Source organism: Cimex lectularius, unplaced genomic scaffold (genome assembly GCF_000648675.2).
Source record: "Cimex lectularius strain Harlan isolate CLEC.00 unplaced genomic scaffold, Clec_2.1 scaffold44, whole genome shotgun sequence".
NCBI lineage: Eukaryota > Metazoa > Arthropoda > Insecta > Hemiptera > Cimicidae > Cimex > Cimex lectularius.
The window spans coordinates 388,193-414,323 of record NW_019392639.1 but is presented as its reverse complement, the minus strand read 5'-3'; the positions used below and the strand labels follow the sequence as shown (position 1 = coordinate 414,323).

At 36.6% G+C, this 26,131-nt stretch overlaps 1 protein-coding gene across 2 annotated transcripts in view; it reads right to left on the bottom strand.

Annotated features, from left to right (window-relative positions):
* Positions 1 to 520: 520 nt before the first annotated feature.
* LOC112127308 (transmembrane protein 178B) overlaps positions 521 to 26,131 on the bottom strand; it is a 91,036-nt gene continuing 65,425 nt past the window's right edge. Inside the window, exons 3-7 of one of the 2 annotated variants that reach the window (XM_024228026.1) lie at positions 7,078 to 7,188; positions 3,589 to 3,726; positions 3,431 to 3,528; positions 2,370 to 2,529; positions 521 to 1,735 (exon numbers count right to left, since the gene is read on the bottom strand). In XM_024228026.1, coding sequence (XP_024083794.1) covers positions 1,629 to 1,735; positions 2,370 to 2,529; positions 3,431 to 3,528; positions 3,589 to 3,726; positions 7,078 to 7,188 — 614 coding nt within the window. In that variant the 3' untranslated portion in view covers positions 521 to 1,628. Of the gene's footprint in view, positions 1,736 to 2,067; positions 2,234 to 2,369; positions 2,530 to 3,430; positions 3,529 to 3,588; positions 3,727 to 7,077; positions 7,189 to 26,131 lie in introns of both variants that reach the window. The other variant, XM_024228022.1, reaches the window with a different exon arrangement.

Sequence of the window (26,131 nt, the reverse complement as noted above, 5' to 3'; positions counted from 1 at the left end):
AGGACTTTTAACATGGTATGTTTTCTAAATTGCCTAACGACTCTGGGAAAGCAAAACAAGACTATTTTAAAGTAGGTTCTTGGGCATGAAGGCATAAGAACAGGCTGACAAACTAGCCGAAAAAGTGGCAACTCTCTCACCCATTGGACCAGAACCGTAATTAAATACTCCAGAGTGTGTTGTTAAATTGAAACTTGAAAAATGGATTGAGAAAGAAAAACTCAAATAATGGACAAACATTCCAGGTATGAGGAATGTGCCTATGAGCCTTTTACATTGGAAAAGACAATCAAATTTTTGGGTTTTTTTTGCTTTTTCTTGAAAAATATGTAAAAATCGTGCTCAGGTCTCAATGGAGGAAAAAATAGTCTTCTGCATCAACCCCCAAAAAACACTTGAAAAGGTTTATTTTCATAACAGTAAATGATCAAAAGGGCAAACTTTATCTAATGTTTTATGAAATATTCTTTTTTCCCCAATCTTTGGAAAGAATAATATAAAAGTAAATAAAACAACCATAAAATTTTTACAAATATATATTTATTATTGTGATTTAAATAGATAAAGTTAGATATAAAAAAATTACATAGTCATTCACATTTATCATTGGTTCTTCTTAAGTAACAAATACTATTATTTAAACATTTTAAATTTTACAACAACCGAAATCATTCATTCAGCAAAGAAAAACATTTGGTGACAGTCACTGTGGAAAAATGGCCTATTCACAGTTCTCTCAATATTTACATTCACGCTGATTTATTAAAGACTAATCTTAGCAAATAACGTTTACTTTTTACACTATGATATTATGATTAAGAAAACTCAATACGCTATTTACAAATAAAAAAGGTATTGAACTCCTCGAATTGAAATACATAACTAGGAGTATAAAAATATATATAAATAATATAATACAGGCACATTTCAAAAAGAAAAAAAATGTTGAATGCACAAATGGATGCTAATAACAAGTAACGACAAACGAAAGACGATTTCACTAATGAGCATTTTCGTTGTCACAAATTATTTCTATTTAATTGTTACACGTAAAAACTTATGAAAGGTTTGGCAAAAATATAAAACATTGCTAATTGGGTTTAACTAAAGTACTCAACAATGACTAAGAAAATGTATAAGTTTTTATCAGAAAGTATTTATCTCTAAGTAAAAATATAGCTAACCAATCCTAATTTAGGTTTATTTTGTTTATTAACTAATTATAAACTCGATTTTTTTTTAAATAACCAATTTATAAGGATAAAAATAAAAACAGAATTTTTTTTCCTGAGTTACAATTTACAATTTTACCAAATTATAAATAAAACAATGTCATTGCTATAATACTCAATAAAAGGATAAAACAAATTTGAAAAACATGTAAAAAAGATAAAAGCTTAAAAAAAATAAAAAGATAAAAACATCAAAGCTGGTAGGGTTTTTTGTTTCATTTCAGAACAATTTCCCATTGGGATCTGAACGCACCTACCAAAAAAAAAGAAAGAAAAAAAAATCGATTCCTTTATTACTATTATTATTTTTTCAGGTAATGTTTAAAACAATTCCAGTTAAGTGTATAATTTTTCGTTTCGTTTTAAGAAATTGCCTTGTTGTCTCTTTTCCACTTCTTAGTAGTTGTAGGGCCCGCACTGAGATCCGTGGTAGTAAGGCGGTCCCGGCTGGTAAGGAGGGTAAACAGGAGGAGGATATGCGTAATGCTGCTTCTGTGGGTACACTGTTGAAGAAAAAAAAAAAGAATAACAATGCGCAATAATTTATAAATAATATTGATTTTACCAAGAAGTTTTGTTAATTGTTAAAGTAGGCATAAAACAAATTTAATTAAACCACCGAAGAAAGTGCACATTTTATTGCAATTAATGTTTGTTGAACTTTATACTTTTTATATATGTATATATATTTTTTTAATAACTAGGTTATTATTAGTTCAAAATGTGTTTTAACAGAACAACAAAAATGTCAAATGTTAAAAATAATTAAACAAATTTTTATTATGTATTAATATTATGATAAAATAAAAGGGCGTTAATATTTGTTATGGTGTACCAGGCATGAGATACTGCATGTTGACTGTCTCCTCTTTGATTCTTTCCGATCTGAGGCAAACGGCCGCACCGGAGAAGAGTATCGACGAGAGAAATGAGAATCCGACACCAGCCCACATGAGGAAGAACGACCAGTCATAGCCGGTGTACGAAGCTTCACGAAGCATCTGCGAACCCAACAACCCAGAAAGGTAGTCCGGCACCGTGTTAAAAGAAAAAGAAACGGGCGGGTCTACGGGACGAGAGTTAAGGGGTGCCGAAAGTCCAAGAAGCCACCGGTTCTCCTTTTGCATACTCCTGTACCTGGCATGACGAAGTGCATATTCGGAGTGTCCTCGAGCTCTGATCGCAAGCAGCATGACGATACCATGAAGAGTATCGAGGACACAAACATTGAACCAACGGAAAGCCAGGCCAGAACATAAGACCAATCGTGTTGTGTAACTGTCTCGTTTCTCAGCACCTGCTCTCAATTATATTAAACAATTCATATAATGGAATATTCATTTAAAAAAAAATTGTCAATTTATTCCTGGCCAATTATCAAAATGAAAATCAAAACCTTTCAAAGTTGATTTCATATAAACATCTAAGGACAAAATAAATCTCTCAGAGTAATCTGTGCTTTTTTGGCTTGAATTTACCATAGAATTTTTTTGTTATTAATTATTAAACAGTGTCAAATTTACAATCAATATTAAATGTTTTTTATATTATTAAAATTGTCATATCTGAGAGAAACCCTAGTTCAGCAAATTCAAAATCTGATTCTTCAAATTTTCAGCTATTTTGGAAAATGAAATCCTAATCTTTATAGACAGGCAAAACAGTAAATCTGAATTATTGTCGTATAATTATGTCCAATTATGGCCAAAATGCAATTTGTTTTAAACTAAACACAATTTTCAATTTTCGTAATAAATTTTGTACTTCGTTATTAATCACTTGTTGGTTTATGGTAAAATATTTCACTATGCAAGTATTATTTCTTGAAAAATAAATAAAAAAATGATATTATTTGACCATAATGTCTCAAAACTATGGTTTAAAAAAATTTGAAGTTTAAAATGTTCAGAAATCTTACATGGTTCTTATAAATAAATCAGTTATTCAGTAATATAAACACAAATCGCAGTCATCATAACTTTAGACATAATTCTTCTGTAAAATTATATAAATATGCAATGAATATTAAAAATACTAATTTATTACGCCAGGAGATTGATGAATTTTCTGGAATCAACTTGTCCACAAAATTTAAAAAAAAAAATTCTATAGACTGAAACCAGTTTCCACTGTCATTTTTATATTATATCTCAAGATTTTTTTAATTAGTAACAATAAAATAAATAAAATATACTAACGTTATTCCACTGCTGGTAAAACTCTTCTCCAACGACTCGCTCCTTTTCGTAGTATTCGACTCCGTGCCAAAGACCCATTGCACCAGCCGATAAAAGACCTGGAGGCAAAAAATTAAAATTAAACCTCGTACCGGTCCAAGTTATGAATTGCAACTCACAGGCGAGAAGCATGAGGATGGCAGTGGCAGTGATGTTCCCGGGTGATCGCCTCCAACAGCCTGCGATTCCGGTCCAGAAGGCGACAAATATGGTGAAGAATGCGAGGATGAACAACGCGATAGCAGATCTGCCCATGTCTGTAGAGTGGAAAAAATATCAATTAAAAATTCGGGTAAAAGTAAAAATATCGTTTATTTTTTTCCACTTGTACAATAGTGGGGTTGAGAAACGCTTTATCTCATGGGAGCAAAAGCCTGGGATATAGGTTGACTCCCTTATGTCTTATTCAAAAATACTCACAATTAAAAGAAAATAAAAGAAATCATACATACGATTGAAAAATGATTCTTAAAAAGACAAAAGAAAGAGAGAAATTTTGTGAGTGTGATGTGTCATTACTCCATCATTGTGTCAAAATTATTGAGTTTGTTGATGAATTTTTACAAATAAATGATGAACTTCTTTGTAGGTCGTAGGATAATGAACTTATAATTTGGTCATTACTGATCATTTTATTCTGCCAATCCTTGTGGGCTGGTCAATCAGGTGTATTTCTACTTTCCATCATCTTCAGTGATGAGTTTGTCTGTACTACCTTTTGAACATTTATAAGAGGTAAAGCCTTTCACCATTCATGTACAAATCGGTGAAATAAAAACCATTGAAGATGATGAAAATTGAATGATGACAGCTGAGGCATCCAAGATGTGTTAAAATGTGTGTTAAATGTGTTAAAGTCAAAATGTTACCAGGTGTGCTATTTCAGTACTATGTAATAGCACAGCATCTGATCTACCTAGCTGGGCTGGTCTGGCAGATGTATAATGCATTTCTCTTTTAACTATTTTTTAATGCTGATCCCTTTGTATCAATACGTTGCCTCTCCCTGTTTATAACCCAGAGCCACTGAAGACATTGAAATGCATTTCTCAGATATGTGGATTTATTATTCCCAACCACTGTAGTCTTTTGGCTTGTACTTTTCCTAGATCTAGACGTCCCCTTGTATGTCCCTGCTTATACTGATGATGGCGAGAAACTTTTCAGGCAGACCATGCCAGCGAGTATAGGCAGACTAACATTATCAACAAAACTGCACTGCTGGGGACATTTTGAACAATCGCTGTTGATGATGACACTAGGAACACTATTCCTAATTTCTTTATTCCCTTAGTGTCTCTGTCTATACCCTGAGGTTAAGATTACAGTTAGGAGTAGTAGAGACTGCTCTTAATGACCTTAAACATCATGACCAATATTGGTCTATTGTACAATCTTCATTATTATCTAGAGCTCTTCATGGGCTTTTTTGATAGCTTGGCTCAATATTAGGGCTTTTTATCAGAACCGAAAGCTTTTTTAAGGGCTAGCATGTGTATTCTTCAAGCCTTGACTTTTCCTTTCCCAGGATTTGAAATCTCAGCCTGCACAGGCATTCATACCGTTCAGCTGTTTTTCTTCTACTTGGCTAGTTCGGGCTACTCCGAGTCAATATGACTCTGGAATCTGCAGGATTCGTACAGCAGTCGTACTATCATTCTGTGTCGGTCATTTTTATGGACTTTTGCATGTTACTTATTTATTTATTTACAGATCGAAATCCACTATAAACAAGACATTTTACAATAACAAAAAATATAAATGATATATGTAAAAATACAAATAATATATATAAAAAGAATAAGGACGTATATACATGGTAATAATATAAATGGTAAATATAAATGATAAATATAAAAATGCAATTAAAGAGTAAAAAACTGAACAATAAAAATGAAAGACCTAATTACTAACCAAATAAGGCAGAGGAAACAAAATAAAGCTGAAAGACAATTGAAACTACAATAATTATGACCATATTTAATGAAAATAATGCTCTGTGTAAATATATAATAAGACTAGAGTGCGAGAATTAGTTGAACCAGTAAATGAAATAAATTGTGATAATTTTGTACAGTATGAAATATAAAAGCATTCAACTAAGTTTGTAGGATATGGTTTTTTACAGATTGCACAGAACTATTGAAGAAGTCAATGCTATTGCAGATGTTGTTACTCTTGATCATCATTCTGTGTAGAGGAGAAGAGAGCGTGTAGTTAGAGCTTTGGAATTCAATATAAAATAATTTATAGGTTTTAAGAGAGTGCAAGTTGAGAGAGGAGAGAAGGACTATCAATGAGATTGTTTAATAATTTAAATACAAAAACAATATCAAAGTAATCCCTTCTTAGTGCCAGTTCGAAAAGTTTAAATTCAGAGCGGCTTCCAGGGTTGGCAGAATTCGGAGGAAGATTGAGTTTGTAGGAAAGTTTTTTTAAAAATTTGTTTCGTACAGATTGAAGAATTTTTTGATAATTTAGATAGATTGGGTTCCAAACAGGTGTAGTATATTCTAGTATGGGTTGTACAAAAGCTTTATAAAGATGGACAAAACATAGAGGATTTTTAAATTCATAGGTGTTCCAGATGATAAAACCTAGCATCTTCATAGATCTATTTTTTATTGAAGAAATATGTTCTTTAAACTTCTCTTGGTTGAGCTTTTGATCAAAAAGTACACCAAGATCCTTTATGACCTCAACTCGCGTTAAAAGAGCATCGTGGAGAGTATAGAGATAAATAAAAGGTTGTTTCTTATGGGAGAATGTAATTACAGCCTTAGAATACCTTTGTGTTGAACTTTGTGTAGAAAACAATTTGAACCAATTGTTCAATAGATTTGTGCTTTTGGCAATTTGGTATGCAACATACAAGCTGATTAAAAAGAATCTTGAATGAACTTTCCTTAGCCAACTTATTATGCATCAATATCTGCTGCTTTGAACTGCTGAAAAACGTAACTCTGTAGTCTGCAGTGTCCAAATAGTAGACCAACTATGATTCTAAGTTTTTGTCAGTTTTGTATGATATAAAAGGTTCCAAGGCAAGTTTCTTCATTGAACTTTTAGACCAAATTGTTAGACCAAAATGATCGTTAATATACGAACTATTGCGGATATTTTTTAGAATTGGTGATGTTGTTGATGAGGATTATTTACGGCTGGGTAAATTAATTAGACGGTAAATTGGTTCAAATGTTATTATTGTTTGATATAATTGAACCAACAGATATTCCGACGGAATTCCGCGGATTGATAGTTCTGCTAAAATCGCTGAAAGTCTAAATGAACTTTTTAGTGTTTCGCCAAAGAGCACGAATGCTTTCCCAAAAAGATCCAACTCGGTTCCACGCCAGGACGGTGCCCTATAATTAAAGTAGAATAGATGTATATTTAACAGCCTTTCCGTTTTCTATTGAACGTTTCACCCAAAGAGCAAAAGACCGAGCGCTGTACAAATTACCACCGGCCGTTAGAAAGTCGCTCGATTGTTCCTTAAAACCAGCTGTAATTGGATTATTTAGTGGACAAAGGAAACAATTGACACGGCTGAGAAAAAAACTAAAAAAAAAAACTATCCCACTTTCCACATAAAATGGGAGACTTACGTAGCCTGGTCATGGCGTCCTCAGAAAAGCCCCTGGTTAAGTTGTCCACGTCAGGCAAGTAGTATTCGATGTTCATGCAATGGGTCTCCACAGGGCTGAGGTAGGTCTCGACTGTAAACAAAAAGACAAAACAAACATGAAAATCTTAAGGTACAAAATATACATAGAAGTAAAATTTGTCTTTGAATAAGAATCGTCGGGTTTTTATAATATCATACAATAAAAACTTTCTTTGAAGTTTCAGAGAGTTGATGAACATTCTTGTCATGGGTTAAGAAAATATTTTGGTATTATGAAACTAGAGCGTGTTTCTTAAAAAAAAGACAAAAATATTAACATAATGAGATTTTCGATCTAAGCGATGCAAACAGAGTACTCTCCTGACTGACTTTGTTGGATAATAGGCTTCATTTTGTATTCTACACTATTCGCCCTAATAAACCTGGATCTTTATAAGAGCTGGCGTACCGAAAGCATAGTAAAGTACATGATCGCAATAAAAAGCTAAAAATCCTTGCTGTTTACCATTGCCCAATTCAGTTACAAAAAAGTTATCTTTGTTCCTTGAAACAGCATCCGCCGGGAGATCCGAATCTCTTTTTAAAAGCTTTTTGTATTTACTGTTTGCTGAAAGTCCCTCTCATAACACTTTTAAGATAGTAAATTTTCAACAATGTTCGAAACACGGTCATATCATACGCAGGGTGACTGAACTTCCATAAACCCGCAAGATTTTTTTTGTTCCATTCATGCGCAAAATCAGACAATCTAACATACCCGCCGAAACCGTAACACGATTGTGGATAGGATGAAAGGCGACAAAAGATGTTAACGCGTCTGTTTGCGTGCCACTACCGTCGTATAAGAGCTTTGTGGGCGACTTTCCCCTCGTTGTTATATCACACCTGGTAAAATATTTCTCCCAGTGGTTCAATTTAAGGCGAGGTGATAAAAGCCCCTTTGAATTGTTTCATCAGGCCGAGGAATTTAAGAGCCCACGATCTGACTACTAACGAGCCCTGTAGTTGCATTCCCCACTTGTCCTTTGTCTTGATGGCTTTTGGTTATTCATGAAACAATGCTCAAGGACGGTTGAGAAGTTACGTCCTCCGCTCTGAGCCTCTTGCTCATCACGCTTTCTCTTAGATAAGGAAGAGCAGGCTTTGCGGTGAGCAAATGGACCAAAAGACAACTTGCAACAAAGACAACAATAATTCTTTCCAAACTTAAGCATTCTCGTTAAAGAAAAGAACCAACAAACAAGACGGAAATTAAAAAACAAACTTTATTAAGGATTGCTGGTTAAAAAAAATTCAAATAACCATACCAGTTTTATTAGATTTTTTGGGTAGGCTATGCATTCTGCATCGAGAAAAAATATTTGGCCAATTAAATACACTGAAGCAAAAATTCTACCCAACTGATTTTTTTTTCATTTTCTCGATAAAAGAAATTCTGCCCTTAATTTGTTTCATTGGTTTTATAAATAAATATTTGTTTATGCTGTGTTTTAAATTGGGAATAAACACACTAAATCCTTAATCCAAAACAAGGATAAAGGATTTTTCAATGTTTACTTTTTACGAAATTTAAAAGTTTTATTCAGTCTCATTTGAATCCTGAAGCAATAAGCTGTTTAGTTTTCATCTTTGTTTTGTTAATTTCAATTTTTAAACTTAAAAATGCCAATTAGTGCTGAGGATGTTGCGCTTGATGATGGACGTTCTATCAGGTTTGAGGCTATTGCCATCGGAGATCCCTACGAAACTCTGCGAGATGCCGTTAGACGTTTTCGAGTAACTGGGTCCTACCATAGAAGGCCCGGTTCTAAACGCCCTAGGGTAACAGAACCACAGGATGACCGTTTTTTGACTTTGAGAATTTTCGAAATCGACACATTACTGTTGTTCAAGCGATTCATCAGGTCCAGGATGTTCGAGGTGTCCAAATTTCTGAAAGCACTAAATCAGTATGGACAGATGACTTTAAGCCACGTAAGACGACCAGAATTGAACTGCACGGCTCGCATTTACTCGAGAACACAGCCATTGGTCTTTGGACTATTGGTCTGCTGTACTTTTTACACAAGAGTGTAGATTTGCTCTACGATCCCCACAGATGGGCGTGGAAGAGTGTGGTGAAGGCAAAATGAAAGATAAGAAGCTTGTAATTTTACCCAGAGCCAACTTTTTAACGTAGCTCAGTGGTGTGGGCGGGAATTTCAATGGAGAGCCGCACAGAGTTGGTTGTTGTTCGTGATCTTTGACAGACATGAGGGTGATCTTTTGGAACATCATGCGTTGCCTATCCTCCATGAAATCAGCGACAATCCTATTCTCATGCTCGATAATGCCCGTCCACACGTTGCTCGTACCTTCAACAGCATAACATCAGTGTCTTAGTCTGGCCAGCCCGTTCTCAAGACTTGAATCCCATCGAACATTTATGGGAGAACCTCAAAAGACGAATAAGAGCACGTCCATCATTTCCTGATACTGTACGATCTTAAAAAAGCTCTTCGTAAAGAATGGGCTAGCCTCCAGCAAAGATACATTTCCAGATTGGCAGAAAGTATGCCAATATGTAATTAAGGCAAGAGGAGGAATAGGCGATATTAAAAATCTGTCCGTAGTTTTGTAGTTTTAAAATTATTTTTCATTTTCCTTAGCAATTTACATTTTTGTAAACGACTCAATTATTAAACGTTAAAAAACGTGAAACTTTGATTAATATATAAAAATATATACAAATCAAGTTGTGAGAAGTTTTTGCCTAACAGTGTATAACAAAACTATTAATGTCCACTAAAATACGAGAGAGGTCTTCGTTTGGGGTTTTGATAACGTAATTAAGTTGATATTAATCAAAAAGTAAAAAGCTCTTTTGCAACGGGGCAGCACGATCTGGTGAATTCGTGATGATGTTACGATCATATTCATGAATGAATCATGTCACTGTCGATGACGAAAGATCTGAACTAATCCGGCAACAAGTGTATCGAATTTTTGTTTTGTTTTTGTTCTCTAGACAGCTGCTACCCTTTGAGTCTCGAGATGACTCTAAATTGTAAGATATTTCAGAAGATAAACTTAGTTGAATAGATACCCTAGACATAAGCTGTCACAGTTGTATAGCATAGTTGAATAGATATCCTAGACATAAGTTGTCACAGTTGTTTAGCATAGTTGAACAGGTATCCTAGACATAAGTTGTCACAGTTGTTTAGCAAAGTTAAACAGATATCCATGAAATAAGCTGTCACAGTGGTATAGCATAGTTGAAAAGATATCCTAGCCCTAAGCTGTCTCAATTGATTAGCATAGTTGTGTAGATATCCTAGACATAAGTTGTCACAGTTGTTTAGCATAGTTGAATATATATCCTAGACATAAGTTATCATAGTTGTTTAGCATAGTTGAATAGATAGACTAGATATGAGTTGTCACAGTTGTTTAGCGAAGATGAATAGATATCCTAGACATAAGTTGTCACAGTTGTACAGAATAGTTGAATATATATCCTAGACATAAGTTTTAACAGTTGTTTAGCCTAGTTGAATAGATGTCCTAGACATAAGTTTTCACAGTTGTTTAGCATAGTTGAACAGGTATCCTAGACATAAGTTGTCACAGTTGTGTAGCATAAGTTGAATAGATATCTTAGACATAAGTTGTCATAGTTGTTTAGCATAGTTGAATAGATAGACTAGATATGAGTTGTCACAGTTGTTTAGCAAAGTTAAACAGATATCCATGACATAAGCTGTCACAGTGGTATAGGATAGTTGAATAGATATCCTAGACATAAGCTGTCACAGTTGATTAGCATAGTTGTGTAGATATCCTTATCACAAGATGTCACAGTTGTTTAGCATAGTTGTGTAGATATCCTAGACATAAGGTGTCACAATTGTTTAGCATAGTTGTGTAGATATCCTAGACATAAGCTGTCACAGTTGTTTAGCATAAGTTGAATAGATATCCTAAACATAAGTTGTCATAGTTGTTTAGCATAGTCGAATAGATAGACTAGATATGAGTTGTCACAGTTGTTTAGCAAAGTTAAACAGATATTCATGACATAAGCTGTCACAGTTGTTTAGCATAGTTGAATAGATATCCTGCTAGCCGTGGAAAAATTTGAGCCCAATCCAACACAAGCTTAGAGAAAATACGTTCCGGCTAGAAACATACTTTTGATAACAATGTACTTTATAAACTTTATAAATACTTGATAAAAAGAAGTGTTCAAACTTAAGTTTTTACGTTCAAGCAAGTTGCATGAAGACATTCAAACTTTCTTGCAAGCTGAAGGTCTCTTAGAACAAACTGAGATACTTTCAACGCTTATTTTGCGAAGGAAAGAAGAGGTCATTAAGAATTGAAGTTCGTTTCACTTTGAATTGTTTCCTGTTGGTCGGGGAAAACTGGAGCTCAATCCAGTACAACTTGAGAATATGGAGACAAGTTTTTCACGGACGTGATAGCTCCGAGGATAGGCTTATCAGCCTGGTAATTAAAAGTCGTCTTCTTTGAAGTTGAAGTTAAGTGAGAGTGACGACAACGCTACTTGATCGATGAAACCCGGCATTACGACCGCAAAAGGAGGGAGAAAAAGATATAGCGACGGTAATCTAACCTGTCCGATCCAGATCCATCGCCAGTACCCATTTGAGAAAATCTCAACGTGCCTTTAATCTACATCCTCCGTCTCACAGAGATAAGAAACCCGTTTTCCACTTAACATTTCTAAAACTTCCGACGTTCTTACGAAACCGTCTCCATTTCCTTATCAAGCGGAATTTAGACTTCCTTGTTTTGATCAGCTTATCGTCCACGATTGCAAACTGTTTGAGTCTGAAAGCACGACAGGTCGTGGAACGTATGCAGAGTGAATCAATGCACGATCGATCTAAGCATATCAGACATGTCTGAAGGCCTTTTTGACATCAATGACAAATCAATCTGTTTCATAATACCTAGTCTATCTTTCATTTTAACCTATAATTACGACGACATGAACTGACTAGACGGCGTTACCATTTGTACCAGTATGTATCAGGATGTCTTGTAAAATATATAGACAAATCCTAATAAGTAAAATTCCTGTCGATCCGGTTCGTTTTCCGGAGGAGAACCCGTTTCACCAGAGAGGGTCAACCCGGTCCTGGATGGTAAGGAAGTCATATCGGAACTGTAAAAAAATGATTTCGGCGTCGGAAGAAAGTAAAGAAGTTGGTTGAAAATGCCGCAATCGAGCCTTGACCCTTGATGTTTCCAGATGAAGCGAAACCGTCTGTGACGTTGACCACTTCCGCACAGTTTCTCTTTTCCTACGGGTCGATATTCCGTCTGGCAGAACGAGCCAATTTTTCTTTTGGTCTATAAATGGAAAAATCTTCTTATATGGTTTATAACATTGACCAATGGACCACCTATATTACTAAGCTTGCTGCGATTAATGCACACAACAGGATTTTAGTTCATACTTAAAATGACTTTTTCAAAAAATCATACCATGTATAATATCCTCTATTAGCTAAAACCTCTGTGCACATGTTAAGCATACTGTTAATAAGGTTGTCAGTAATTTTGTAAGGAATATCAACCCATAGATTTGCAACGCTGCACTCAGTTGTAGCAGGTCAACTGGCTGCGGATGGTGGTGGAAAAGCCTTCTCTGCAACGCATCCCACATGTGCTCTGTGTGATTGAGGTCTGGAGACAACGTGGAAAGGGGCAGATTCCCAGGTTTTCCAAACATTGATGAACACCTCTGCCTCTATGAGGTGTGGCATTGTCATCCAGAAATCGTAAATTCCTGCTAATGAGATCACTGGTTTGAGGAATGTATTCTTCGATAATTTCTTGGACACATTGGTCTGCGGTGAGGTTGCCTTGAACGATACGGCGCCCAGTTCATCCTCCAGTCTAAACCCCAGCCCAGACCATTACACCGCCTCCTCCCAAAACTGCACTGAGGCATTGTGCACATCCCCTGTTATCGGTAGACTCTTCGGCGCCTGCTATCACTATAGTGAGTACAGACCGAAACGCGATTATCAGTAAATATAACAGCATTGTAAATGGTGTTCTCTTCTAGGCGCTTGCTGCATTATTTCCTGAATTGTTTGTAGTGGGAGTTGCTGTAGGTTGCCTCAAAAGGGCATACGATCTGAGGCCAACTTCGTTAAGAATCGTTTGTGTTGAAAGGCCTTGCCAAAACATTTAGGCCACTATGCAAAGGTGCGTCTTTCACCAATGACAATAGTTCTGTCCTCCCTTAGAGTCGTAATGCGCTGAGTTCCATATCTGGCCTCCTATTGGCACTTCCAGTCTCACTTCCCAAAGCCCGGGAGACCACCCTCTAAGAAAAGCCAACTGCTTCTGCCACATCCACTTGTCGTTGACCTCGATGACTCATTTTCACATTTATTTTGCGAACCTCTGGTTCAAGGTGATGTGTTTCCATGATTAAAGGGAATACAACCGGATTAAAATGGAGAAAAGACAAGGAAAGGTGTTTGTTTACAAAAAAGAATAATCTTCATGCTCACTATTCTTAAGTAAATTCGTTACTAAAAATGAGGATGAACGATGAAGTTTGTTTTTGGTTTTATCCAACTAACAAGAATATACAGGTTAATTTAATTAAACTGAATAGAATACGTGTAAATTACAAATATCCCTATTCATTTTTGAGCATTTAGTACAAAATGGTGATCGTAATGCACTGGAAAAAAATGTCCGTGGTGCGTTGGTCTGTCAGGTGTGTTTCGGCGGTTTTGCCATCCAAGTCCTGGGTTCCTTGTCTCTCCCTGCTTATATCCTCAATCCAGCAAGGATAGACAGACTAGATCGGCAACGACGAATTTATCAATACCTATCCATGCTATAGTTTTTTTGCTTATTCAGAAAACATCATTTTTAGGATTGTTCGGTTGTCAGAAGATTGAGGTTAAGGTTGTAAGTAAAGTCTCTTGAGGCCTCTTTACGTCCTTACTCACTGCGATCAATATTGGTCTTTTGTATAATCTCAATTATTATTATTGCAGATATTTTTATCGGACCCAGCTTTGTCAATAGTCCATAAGGTAGACATATCAAAATGGTCGTTAACGTTTAACATCTCTCTGCTGATACTCTTAGCCAGCACTGAAGATGGCGAGAAGCAAAAACGCTTCAGACGACCGAACCAGCAAGGATTAGCAATCCAAAATAATAGTTAACAACCGAATTATTGTAGACATTTGTTAGAATGGTGATGTTGATGAGGAACCGGGAGGAAAAGGAACCGGGGTTTGGGTATTCTACCAGCACTGCCTTTGGGAGTTGTACTTTTCCCTAGGTCCTTAGTTCTTTACTTCAGGTCTCTTGCCTCTCGCTGCTTACAAACACTGAAGATGGCGAGAAGCTAAAACACTTTAGAAAATCCAAACCAGCAAGGATGGGCATACCAAAATGATCGTTAAGGTCTAAACTGTTGCAGACATTTTTTACAATTGGTGATAATGATGATGGCGACAACGATGAGAATACTAGGAAGCTAGGTTTTGGTATTCCCCACGCACTGCAGCCTTTTGACTTATTGTACTTTTCCTAGTTCCTTAGTTCCCTTCGAGTATGTCTCTTGGCTGTCCTTCCTTATAATCCTGATATTAAGATTAAGGATAGAAGGAGTCGGCCTCTTTGCGACCATAATTGATCTATTGCGCAATTTTGATTATTATTTAGAGCTCTCCGTTAAGTTTAGACTTTATCAGGGATATAAGTAGGGAGAGGCAAGGCACTGCCTTTTCTAATTTAGCACAGACTTGTTTCTGCTGTTTTGAGTCTATTCCTATGCCTCTTGAGTCTGCAGTAACACTTCTATCATTCTAGTACTAGCAGATCCTAGTTTCAGCTTTGATAAAATTTGGTCTTTGCAATAGTCTGCAATACCACTGGACTGAGAAGTTATTTTTAATTTATTGCATAATGAATCTACTATTTTGGAAAGCTGCTATACCGCAAAAGGATCTTCATCAAACTTTCCTTGGCCAATTGTTCGGCTGTTTTAGATTTAGTAATTTACGGTTAGTCTGCAGTTCTTGCAAATGCAATGCTGCGTGTTTCAAAGCACCGATGTAGATTAAAAACTAAAAATTGTCGGGTTTGATGAAATTCAATTGAGTATGTAAGTGATTTTTGCTTTTATAATTTTTATTCTATGAGAAACTATCCGTAGTAAAATATTGATAATTATCTATGACTACTATGACCTAAGATCTCTTTAGGGCTTTTAAGGATCCACTAGAAACGAAATATTTTAATTAGCATGTACTTAATAAACTAAAAATCACGCAGAACACCAAGATTTACTTTCAAGATTTCTGTCTTGTTTACACATATTTTAGCCATAGTTTTTATGGTTTAACGTTCACCGGTACTTCCCGGGTCCATCGGTGTGAATTCCTTCACGGTCGCGTGTCACGAAACACTTTCTACAGAAACGTTTTGCTTCACAGCCTTTTAATCTTGTGTGCTAGGATTTATTTTTCTGCCAGTTTGCCGAATCAACATGTCCCGTTGACTTGACGTCGGGGTCAACGGACCTGGTCTTGGTTCGTTATCCACAAGGGTGTTGGATACATTTCGTATCATCCCTGATTGATTTAAACTTGAGAAATCGGGATAATTAGAAAACGTCACCATTAGCAAAGCGGGCCGTGTTTAATATCTTTCCTCAGAACAACCCTTGCACAATTAAGTAGATTTTTTTCAACTCTACATACAATTTTACGTAACGTCTTTTTTCTCCTCAGTAAATGATCTGCCATCAAATACTCATCAGAGTTTCGCAACACCGTGCAAAGGCCAAAGTTAATTATTATGTTCTTTAAATTCGTAATGTGAACTGGTTTCAGATGTGTGAGGGATGAATCTTCAGTGTAAAGCAATTTGTAGTCGTCAATCATAATTTATTAGCATTTTACTATTAAAATCTGACGAAAAGAACAACCGGCAGTTTTAGTGCCTTCCTATAAAAAAAATTATGCCACTGGGGGTCAGGGTATGTCGCCTACCCGTTCTACATATTCTATATCCGCAAATGGAAAAATTGGAAGGAAAAAAGGCGTCTCCGTAGACGGTACTACATGCCATTGGTGAGGAACGAAGGTCAGGTAATAAGGAGGGAGAGGCAGGACTCAGTCCCATTCAATTTTGCGTATTCTCACTTCCCAACGATCTCCAGGTCTACTAGAAACAAGGTTACATTTTTTATAATTGTATAGGGTATTTTGATTTTAAACATATACTCTATAGATTTGTCGGAAAGCTTGAAGTTGAAACCTTCAGATTTTATCCAAACACAAAGTATAAGCATTATCCTGAATCAATAACCTTGTTGGGAATCGCAGTAAGCTCGTTTTTAAAACAGTAAGACGTCTCCGTAGACTGCAAGTGTAAAATACTGGCAAGGAATTTATAGGGAGGGGTCAAGGTTATAAGCAGGGAGAGGCAAAGACCCTGCCTTTTTCATTACTAAACAATCTCTAGAAGAGTTTTCCTCCTGCAGTATTAGTTAAAAATATGTCAGCGAACTTTTTTCCGGATGAGCTACTTAGATCTTTTTGACAGAATGTAAAAATTAAAGGATTTAAAAAAAGTGTTGTGGAAGACCATAAATCTATGGTACTGCCGAATAATTAATAGAGAGGACAAGGCTATAAGCAGGGAGAGGCATAACGTTATCTCTTCTATTTCTACAAATTTTGTCTTCCAAATGGTCTCTAGGAAAGTATTCCTCCTTTGAGGAATAGTAAGCCTTTTTTGAGTCAGTTGAAGGAATTTTTAAAAATAAATTAACGCTTTTGAGAAGGCAACTCTATGCTACTAGCGAGAAATTAATAGGGAGATGTCAAGTCTATAAGCAGGGAGGGGCATGACATCTTCTATTTCTGTATATTTTACCAACCAACGATTTTCAAGTGTTGTCTTCTTGAAATATTTGTATATTGAAATATTTTGCTATATCTATAACTATATTGTATATTGAGCCGTTTATTGTAACAGAATTTTTAAAATAGACCATGAAAATTTTTTTTTTGGGGGGTATTGCCATTGCAATTTATGCTTTGCAGGAACAGTGAAATAAGAATGAATAGTTTTGGTATCAATGTAGTCCGAGGAAAACAAACAAATTTAACGGTTCTGTTATTTAAATATTCAGGTAACTTTGTCGTTTTTGATCGTTTTGGTATGCCTATCCTCGCCGTTTTAGTTTGTCAGACGATTTTCAGGCTTTCGTCATCTTCAGTTGTGGGTTTGTGTGATTTGAACCTGTGTGGGCAGACGAAAATGGCTGGAAACACCAAACTACAGGTGCATCACCGGGAGACTTCAAGAAAACGTTAAAATCAAGTTAACCTCAAAGTAAATAGCTTAACGGTCACCTAAAATATTATCCTTCCAGCCCAAGACGGAGCATTTTCTTTTTCTCTCTTCACTCAAGCCAGGGAGAATAGATAAATAAGTAAAACGAAATTTATTTTTGACAATGACAATTTACCAGCGTGAATAAGTAAGACAGGAATTTTCCGCCGAGTAATTTAAGAACATGCCGGATGATAAGGCGCGTTACGTTCAATGTTGGCGTGCATAACGAGTTTTATTCTCGCTTCTTTCGGTTCTGGAATGACGAGTCACATTCGGATGTTCAAACAATCAGAGAAAACCTTTCTTGGCCCATTCTCCACGGGCATTGTCGGCCCCTCCACGGATGGCCGGTTCTTACCCGCTGACCGAACCCGTGCAGAATCGGGATCGGCTAATTAAACGCTTAAATGTCGTTTTATCCGCAAAACGTGATCCGATGTCGTCTTGATATTCAAACTAGATAAATTTGTAACTTTCTATTGTGACTTTCTCGCCTCACGCGCTCTTCCTGGCTATCTCGAACTCTACGGGCTATCATCTTTTTTCCAGCAAGATCTGATTCGGAACGGTTCTGTTTTGGGAGAAATCGTTCTCGTTGATCAATCTGCCATTGGGTGTCAAAGTGGTTAAGAAAGAACCTAGTACACTTTGACAAATCTTAGTTAACTCCACAAAATATTAAATTTGTCCTCTAAACCAAAATCCACGGTCTTACATTTTCCAATCAAAAGCCCATTATAAATCTAACAAAAACTCTTTTTTTATTGAAATAATTACAATTATTTTTGCTATATCAATCATACGTGATGAAGGACCGGCATAGCAATTATTAATGGTCTGTATTAGCCTTGAAAGTGTTCTCCACAAATGAACGTATACCAATGCGAGCGATATAAATAAAGCATGACGTACCACGAAGGCTATTCGTCTCGGGAAAGGTAGGTTTTTGATCATGCTTAAGACTATCCTGAAAATCTATAAAAACCCTCCCAAAAACGCCAAATAAGATAAGTTACTCAAAATAATATGTTCGTAACAGCTTATTTCGTGGACTTTAAAACCCCCTACAATTCCCTTGCTTTTTCCAAGCAATCCCAGCTTTTTGAAAAGCGTTATGTCCTTTGGTCAACTGGCTTCATAAAAAATTGCCAGTGAAACAAAGGAAGAAAATTTATTTTTGGACATGACTTCTAAACTACCTACGAACAATCAACTTAAATCAGAGTAATATTGTTATTAGTTATTAAGATGGAAAAGTTCAAAGTTTGCTTTTAAGTATTACACCAATTGGGTCAAATGGTTTGTGCTTAACATTTCCGATCGTGATCCGTACGTTTTCGCTGTTTTTCCTCGTTCTTTAGATAATCGATTGTTGCGATGTATATTATAGTTTTCGCTTTGAGCGCGGATTAGGTTCTGCTTTAATGTATTATCGGATCGACATTTCAACTTGGATATCATCCGATGATGCCAGTTATTTGACCTTTTTACCGCTATGGGAGTCGTCACGAGTGCGTTGCCTTTTCTCCAAGGCTGTGTTGACTCACTGTATTTCACGTGAACATATGGTCTGAGAGAAGCGATTGTAATCTTCAGTGATGGGTTTGTAAGCGATGATGATGGGAATTCCGAAAGAATTGTTTTACAGAAAAATGAACCCCCGCCTAAGAATGTTTCAACGATTTTTCCAGGTGGTCTGCGGGCCGATGGACCTGCAGTTTGGTAGTTACCGAACATTCTGGTATGCTTATCTTCGCTGGTTTGATGTGTCAGACGTGTTATGGGATTTTGGCCATGTTCAGTGATTTTCCAGCTAGCAGACCTCAAGAAGAAAGAATAGACCTCACATGCCAAAAAGAATCCTTTTTTAAAAAAGGACTGAACACCGCACTCACTCCATCATTCGTCATTTCTGCCGAAAAGGACGTCCGATAGATCAAAAGATAGTCAGATCAAAATCGGTAATGACCGAATTATTGCGGACTTTTTTTTAAATGGCAGAATGGATGATGATGAAGAGGAGATTAATAGGAAGCGATGGTTTGGTACTGCAGCGTTTTGGCTTATAAGCTTTTCCAAGTTTCTTAGGTCAATTCAGCCTAAGCCTTTTAAGAAGAACATGGTTGACCGTTATTGCAACAATTTGTATTCCCAGATCATTTACAAGGCTATGTTTACATTAAGCTGTTGGTTAGCATTCGAAGATGGCTGGGAATTTCTTCCACATCGTTTCATAATCTACAAATCATCTAGAAATTATCTTTAATATGTTGTATAGATGGTACCTCATATGCCAGTGACCACTATTTTTGTAACGCTCTCCTGAGTTCCACCCTGTCCAAATGTAACAATGTGTTCGTCAGTCTTGGTTCTTAAAACATGAATTTACTGTCTGCACCTCTGGAGTTCGTCCTATTCTTTATTTATATGGTTTCCGGACGTAGAGACTTTCAGATATTCCTTTTTATTACCCACAATTCCTTTTTGCGAGCTTTTTAGGGCTGCTGGCTATATCTACTGAGGTTTTATTTTGTCAGTGTGGCCTATTTTACAATTTTATATGTTAAAAACTGTTCGCATGTATTTTAGCTTGAAAGAAAGAGTACTTCCGTATGAATTTGTTTTCGGTTTGCCCAGAATATGCCTGGTTCGGTTCCTTCACTGGTTTTAGATACCTTTTTGTTTTTCGCTTGATTTTTTTTCTTAGTCTTTCGTAGTTTGTTAATATTTTGCAGATCGTGCAAAGTATCCGGGATTATATAGTGAGATACCATTTCCAGTATTGGGTATCTGATTTTATTTGTTATTTTAGTACGCCCGAAATGTCTGCAGTCAATTTATTGGTTTATGAAGTATGTGTGAGCTTTCCTCTGTCCTCCTCGTTTGTTTCCAATGTTTAATAGTGTTTCTAATGTGATCGAGTTGTTGTCATTGCGTCTGCATTGTATGTGGAGCAATAGAAAAGTAGTTTTGTATGACTTTTTTTGTGTGATTTCAAATAAACTAACACACAGACTAAAATGATTGGAAATAACCTTTCGAAATTTTTTCAGACAACACCAGTTCCTCAATAAAAGTCAATAAATGAAAAAAGTCTTAAGATTACGTGCTGACCGACTTTGGTTGGACTTTTTTCTTAATAAAAGGAAAACTTCAATGTACGCTGTCATACCGTGAAAGAGGCTGAGACCTCAATTTCTTCACGTACCTCCTTCCGAAGAAATCATCACTCCTGACGATTTCATCGCTAGGATTTTACGCAATTTTCCCCTTTTTCAGAAACCGCATGGTGCGGTGGATTTTCATTTCTGGTATGAGGGTTAATTGAAAACACCTCGCTGTTCCCGGGGTGGGGCCAAATCGAATTGCCTGTGAAATTGAGCATAAAAGTGATATGCCATGTATCCCCTCGGGCATGGATAAATTAGATATAAACATTTTCGGTTACATCCGCATTTCCTAACCTCATCCAGAACGATAATATCAATCCGAATTCCCAACAGTAATCGGTGGCAGAACTGGTGCGTGGGCTTGGAAAACTTAAATCCAGTAATAATGAAATTGTGTGGGATTGAAAGAAGTCGATCGAGGGCATTCTTGAGTAGACTGAAGAAGAAGTTGAGCAACAAGGAATTTCGAGATTCGCGTACCAGACTTCGCCGTGAGTCAAGTTTTTAATAAACAAAACCAAAACGCTTTAGTGTAAATTGCTCGTAAATATTCCAGTTTAAGACGAAATGATAAAACAGATATGTTTTAAAGACTACTATGAATCATGAAATTTGGGTCTTCGTGAGTCTACGGGGTGATGAATCTGTAGTCTCGTTTATTCAGGTATCCTTGCCAAACCAGTCTCGAAATTTTGCCTTGTTCTATATATTGCTAGTATATTTGATTTATTTTGTATGTTTGTTTCCAGGTTTGACCAACCCATATCTAACTTAAAAAAAACTCTCCAATTAATTTTATAATCTCAACTTTGTTGAAAATAAATATATGACTTGTGTAAAACTTCGCGTTTTAAACATATCAAAGGGACGAAGACAACGAGTATAGACTGATCAAAAATTACTGATAAAAACGTAAGCAAACAAATTTACAGTACCCATCCTAGTGACGGTCTCTTACCTCTCCCTGCTTATGACCCTGAACCAGCATGAAAAATGGCGAGAAGCCGAAAGGCGCATAGATCAAGACAGGGAGGACAAAAATGAATTAACCTAAATACACAATTAATTAAGGTTTTTAGTTAAGATAAAAAAGACAATCTCACGAGCGGGATTCGAACCCACGACCTTCGGCTAGATACGCCGCTACTCTACCACCTGAGCTATCGTGACTTCGAGGTTGAGATGGGAAGTTAGTGTCCGAGGGGATCGAAGTCGGTAGCTCAGGTGGTAGAGTAGCGGCGTATCTAGCCGAAGGTCGTGGGTTCGAATCCCGCTCGTGACATTGACTTTTTTATTTCAATTAAAAACCTTAATTAATTAAAAAGATATAAATTTGTCAAGCGGACCACGAAAACTAGTGAATTGACTAAATACACAATGTTGATATGAATGTGTCGCTTATGCCTGCTTATAACCCTGAGCCAACGCTGAAGCTGGCGAGGAGACACAACCACAGACGTACAAGATGACTTAAAACAACCTAAAAACACACATATGAAGTACATATTTTTGTGTTATTATCTGACCTCTCCTTGCTTATAACCTTGATACAGCACTTTAGATATCTAAATGCCATCACGTGCGTGACAGACCAAAACAAAGAGTGTAGGCTGATCAAAATTATTTGAAGCAACCTAACTACATAATTTTGAAGAGCGTGTTTTATTTTCGATCTGTTGCCTCTCCCTGCTTATTAGCCTAAGCTTGTACAGAAGATGAGGAGGAAATAGCATAAGGCGGCTGATGAAGGTAACGATGTTCTTCTCCTCATAGGCACACCGAAATGAATGAAAAAACAACCTAAATACACAATTTTGAAGTGCGTTACGTATAGTAGATCTCTCGCCTTTCCCTGCTTATAACCTTGAGCCAGCCATGTAAAAGTCGAAACGCGTCTGAAAGATCAAACCAGCGGAGGAATATAGGCAAGCTGAAAGATCGGTAACGACCAAATTACAGGTTCATCACCCCGCAGAATACTCGGAGATTATGTCAACCCATACAAAACCACACTAATACCATTCAGAAAATAAAAATACAGCTTAAACCAGGGAGACGTAATACCTTGCGTGTTACATTACACCTGGAAGAGAACAAATGGACAAAAGAATAAAAAATCAAAGGTCATATCAAGTCTAGGCCAAAGATTTTGTATTAAAACCTAGGGGATAAACACCAAAATTTCACCCATGATGACTATGACCCCTAGCATAGTAGATAAAAACCATGAAAAAGAAGAAAACAAAAACAATCAAAACAATACAACTTCTTAGCATTAGTAGTGCTCTGTGCACAAGAAATACTCATGTACAGAAAGATGCGCAGATATGCATATTATCAGACAGCCAAAAAGCCAATGATTTTGTAGTAAAAATGGAGTATTGTATAAACCTAAAAAACCCCTATTGAATGTGGGTTGTTAATTACCTTAAGGTTGTTATTAATTTTTTTTTTTTTTTGGCTGGGGCTTCCGACATCTAGGTCATTTCAGCCCCCAACTAAGCCTACATTCTATTTACCCTTTCAAACATTACATTCATACAAATAAATACATCCATACAGTACACTCATTCCGTTTGGTCGGTGGAGTACTTGATATTCCTCCACCGACCTATACTCAAACTAATCTAATTGGGGTCGATGGAGTACTTTATAAATATTCCGCCATCGACCCCGAGCACACACTCAACGCTCTCCAAGTTCCAGGGGCGATGATGACGTTATATTTCACCCTCACGCCTCGCCATTCACGCTAATAAATACTCTCTATTGCACTTATTATTGGCTTAATTCCTAGTCAGCTAATAAATTATAGCCTTGAAAGTTTTATTTATTATAGTCTCGATCTCATCACACATTCTACCTCTACAGGGTTAAATCATAAACAAAGAATAGATCTGTAAGTTGTAATTAAGTGTCGATGTCCCTCGCCTATCCGGTATTATAACATTGCAAAATCAAGATTTCTATTTTCTATTGTATTCAAATATTCCATGAAGTTGCTAAGGGAAAGTGTCAGTTTAATTATTTTTTCAGATCTTCAAAATTAGTACTGTTCAACTGTTTCTTTTATATTGTTCTGTTTTCGTTTGTTTTTTAATAAGACAATATCTTTAATAAAGTGAAGATATGTCTGTCTAGATATCACGTCTCAGCCGATGCAACAATGTTTGGGCCGCGTCACTCATGAAACATGGCCTTGCGTTGTCATGGAATAAAAAAACCATCCATTCTTGTCCATTGATGCAGGACGCTTTCCCTTCTTGAGTTGAGTTGTTCGAGCAGGGAAAACATTTCATAGAATACACAATTTCATTTTCAATAATAGTCATTAGTACGTGTTAGTACATAAAGACGTCCAAACTCTTAAGAAGTGACATGGAGAGGAAAAAGAGAAATGCGATGTGTTTTATGTAATTAGTCTCACCTGCAAGAATCAAAATGGTTGGTACCTTGGAAGATCAGAAACTAGGGGGGACCAGACGAACAATACTCCTAATTAATAATCAGAAAAATGCTGTAATACTGCTGTCTAGAGCATAGTATGATTTACTTGTTTGAAGTTTAGTCAGTAAACAATCTAACTCAATGACTTAAAACCCCAGAAAGTTCATGCAAAGTTCTGGCCAAAGTTATTGCTAACATGGTTCATCCAAAATCTAGTATTCGGAAGCAAGGATCAGAAAGAAGCTACTTTTGAATACATAGTTAAAAAAAGAAACTGGGAGATTTCTCCGTGTTGTATGATGACCTTTAATTTTAGTCATTTCCGATCGAAAATTAGGTGATTTTAAATCATTTTGGTCTTAAGCTAATTTTCTTGGTTTGATAAATGCGTATCCGCTTCTCGCCATCTTCAACAACTCGACAGGAGGGAAACGAAGGGAGGCTATAAACAGGGAGAGGCAAGAGACCAATATTTACACAGGACCCTTCAATATCGTGTATTGTTTTAAAGTCATTTTGGACCGGCTATTCTCGCTCTTTTATACTGTCAGACAAGTTTTCGCTTCTTACCGTTGTGACTAATTGCCTCAGGGTTATAAGTAGGGAGACAAGAAACAGATACTAAATGACGGTTATTCAGGTTGGTCCGCTTATGCTCGCTGACTTGTTCTGTCAGTCGCGATTCGGCTTCTCGCCAATTTCATTGCTGGTTCAGGGTTATAAACAGGGAGAGGTAAGAGACCGATACAGTGATTGGTTTCAGTCAACAACACACTCCTGGTCGTCCTTAACTGAATTTCGGGATATATTGTAGATCGTTTTTAAACAGAAAAAAAAACAATAAAGAGTAATTCAATCCTATGGTCGCGTTGTGAAAGATTGAACAGAAAAACCAGCGATCAGTACCCTCAAATTAAAACTAATGAGAAATAAAAATTTGGATCGCATTGACAGAAAGTAATGTAATGTCACAATCACTCAGGAGTTAGAGGACCTTCCGGAGGAGTTTTCGGCGAACAGCTCAGAACCATTTTTTCGATATATTACTGAATTTTGGCCCAGAAGGGTTGCGTGCTCATGGGGTGTCCCAGAGTGAAAGTGATCCTCGGTCTCCCGTGGATCCCAACTGCCTTTCTAATTCTAAAATCAACGGAATAACGGTCTTCCAGGTGAGGAATGCAGGCTCTGGCCGACCTTCGCTGTCGGACTTAATATTCCATCATAAAAGAAGGCAATTTAATGATATCATAATACAGTATAAGGAAAACTTTCAAAAATGTTTTAAATATAATTCTGTTAGTTGGTCTTTCAAGAATTTTTTTTTAGTTTGACCTATTTTGGTGATTCGGGTCATTTCAAATTTTGGCCACGGAGCACGTTAATTCCAATAGTTGTCGGCTTTGGTTTTTAAGTAACCAGGAAGTCCAACATACCCGACTCTTTATGGATTAGACGTGGCGATTTTTCAGCACACAATGTTCAACTAGGAATGGTCTTTTATTATCGTCGGATTAGAGTAATCCCCGCTACGTCTTACAATGCCGTGAGAAAAATCCCCGCCGTTCTTTCTCAAAACCGTCGTGTAATTAAACTTCGCTCTGGGGCGGGATGACTTCTGATGAAATCATCAGACCAATTATAAACGAGTTATTTACAAAAACACAACAAACAAAACTTTTTTGCATTGAACATAATCATAAACTGTGGATCAATAGATTGCCTTTTGAAATTTGTTCATTCTGGTAAAAAAAAAATTATTTGTTACCTATGATAGTATACTATACAAATATGTACACATGATTAATGTATGACACAGCACAACACTAGCACTAATGCCATTACTGCACCGGTAGAACACATGTTTTGAGGAGTCAGCCATTGCTGGCACTCAGTATGTATGATTAGGGGTCAAGGAGGTCGCGAGGTCACCGTCGGTTGAGGCGAAATGGTGGGTTGTCATGATGGGAATGAGTGGAGAGGGCTCGAGCAGTATGGTTAGGATGGTTCAAAAGGTTGGTG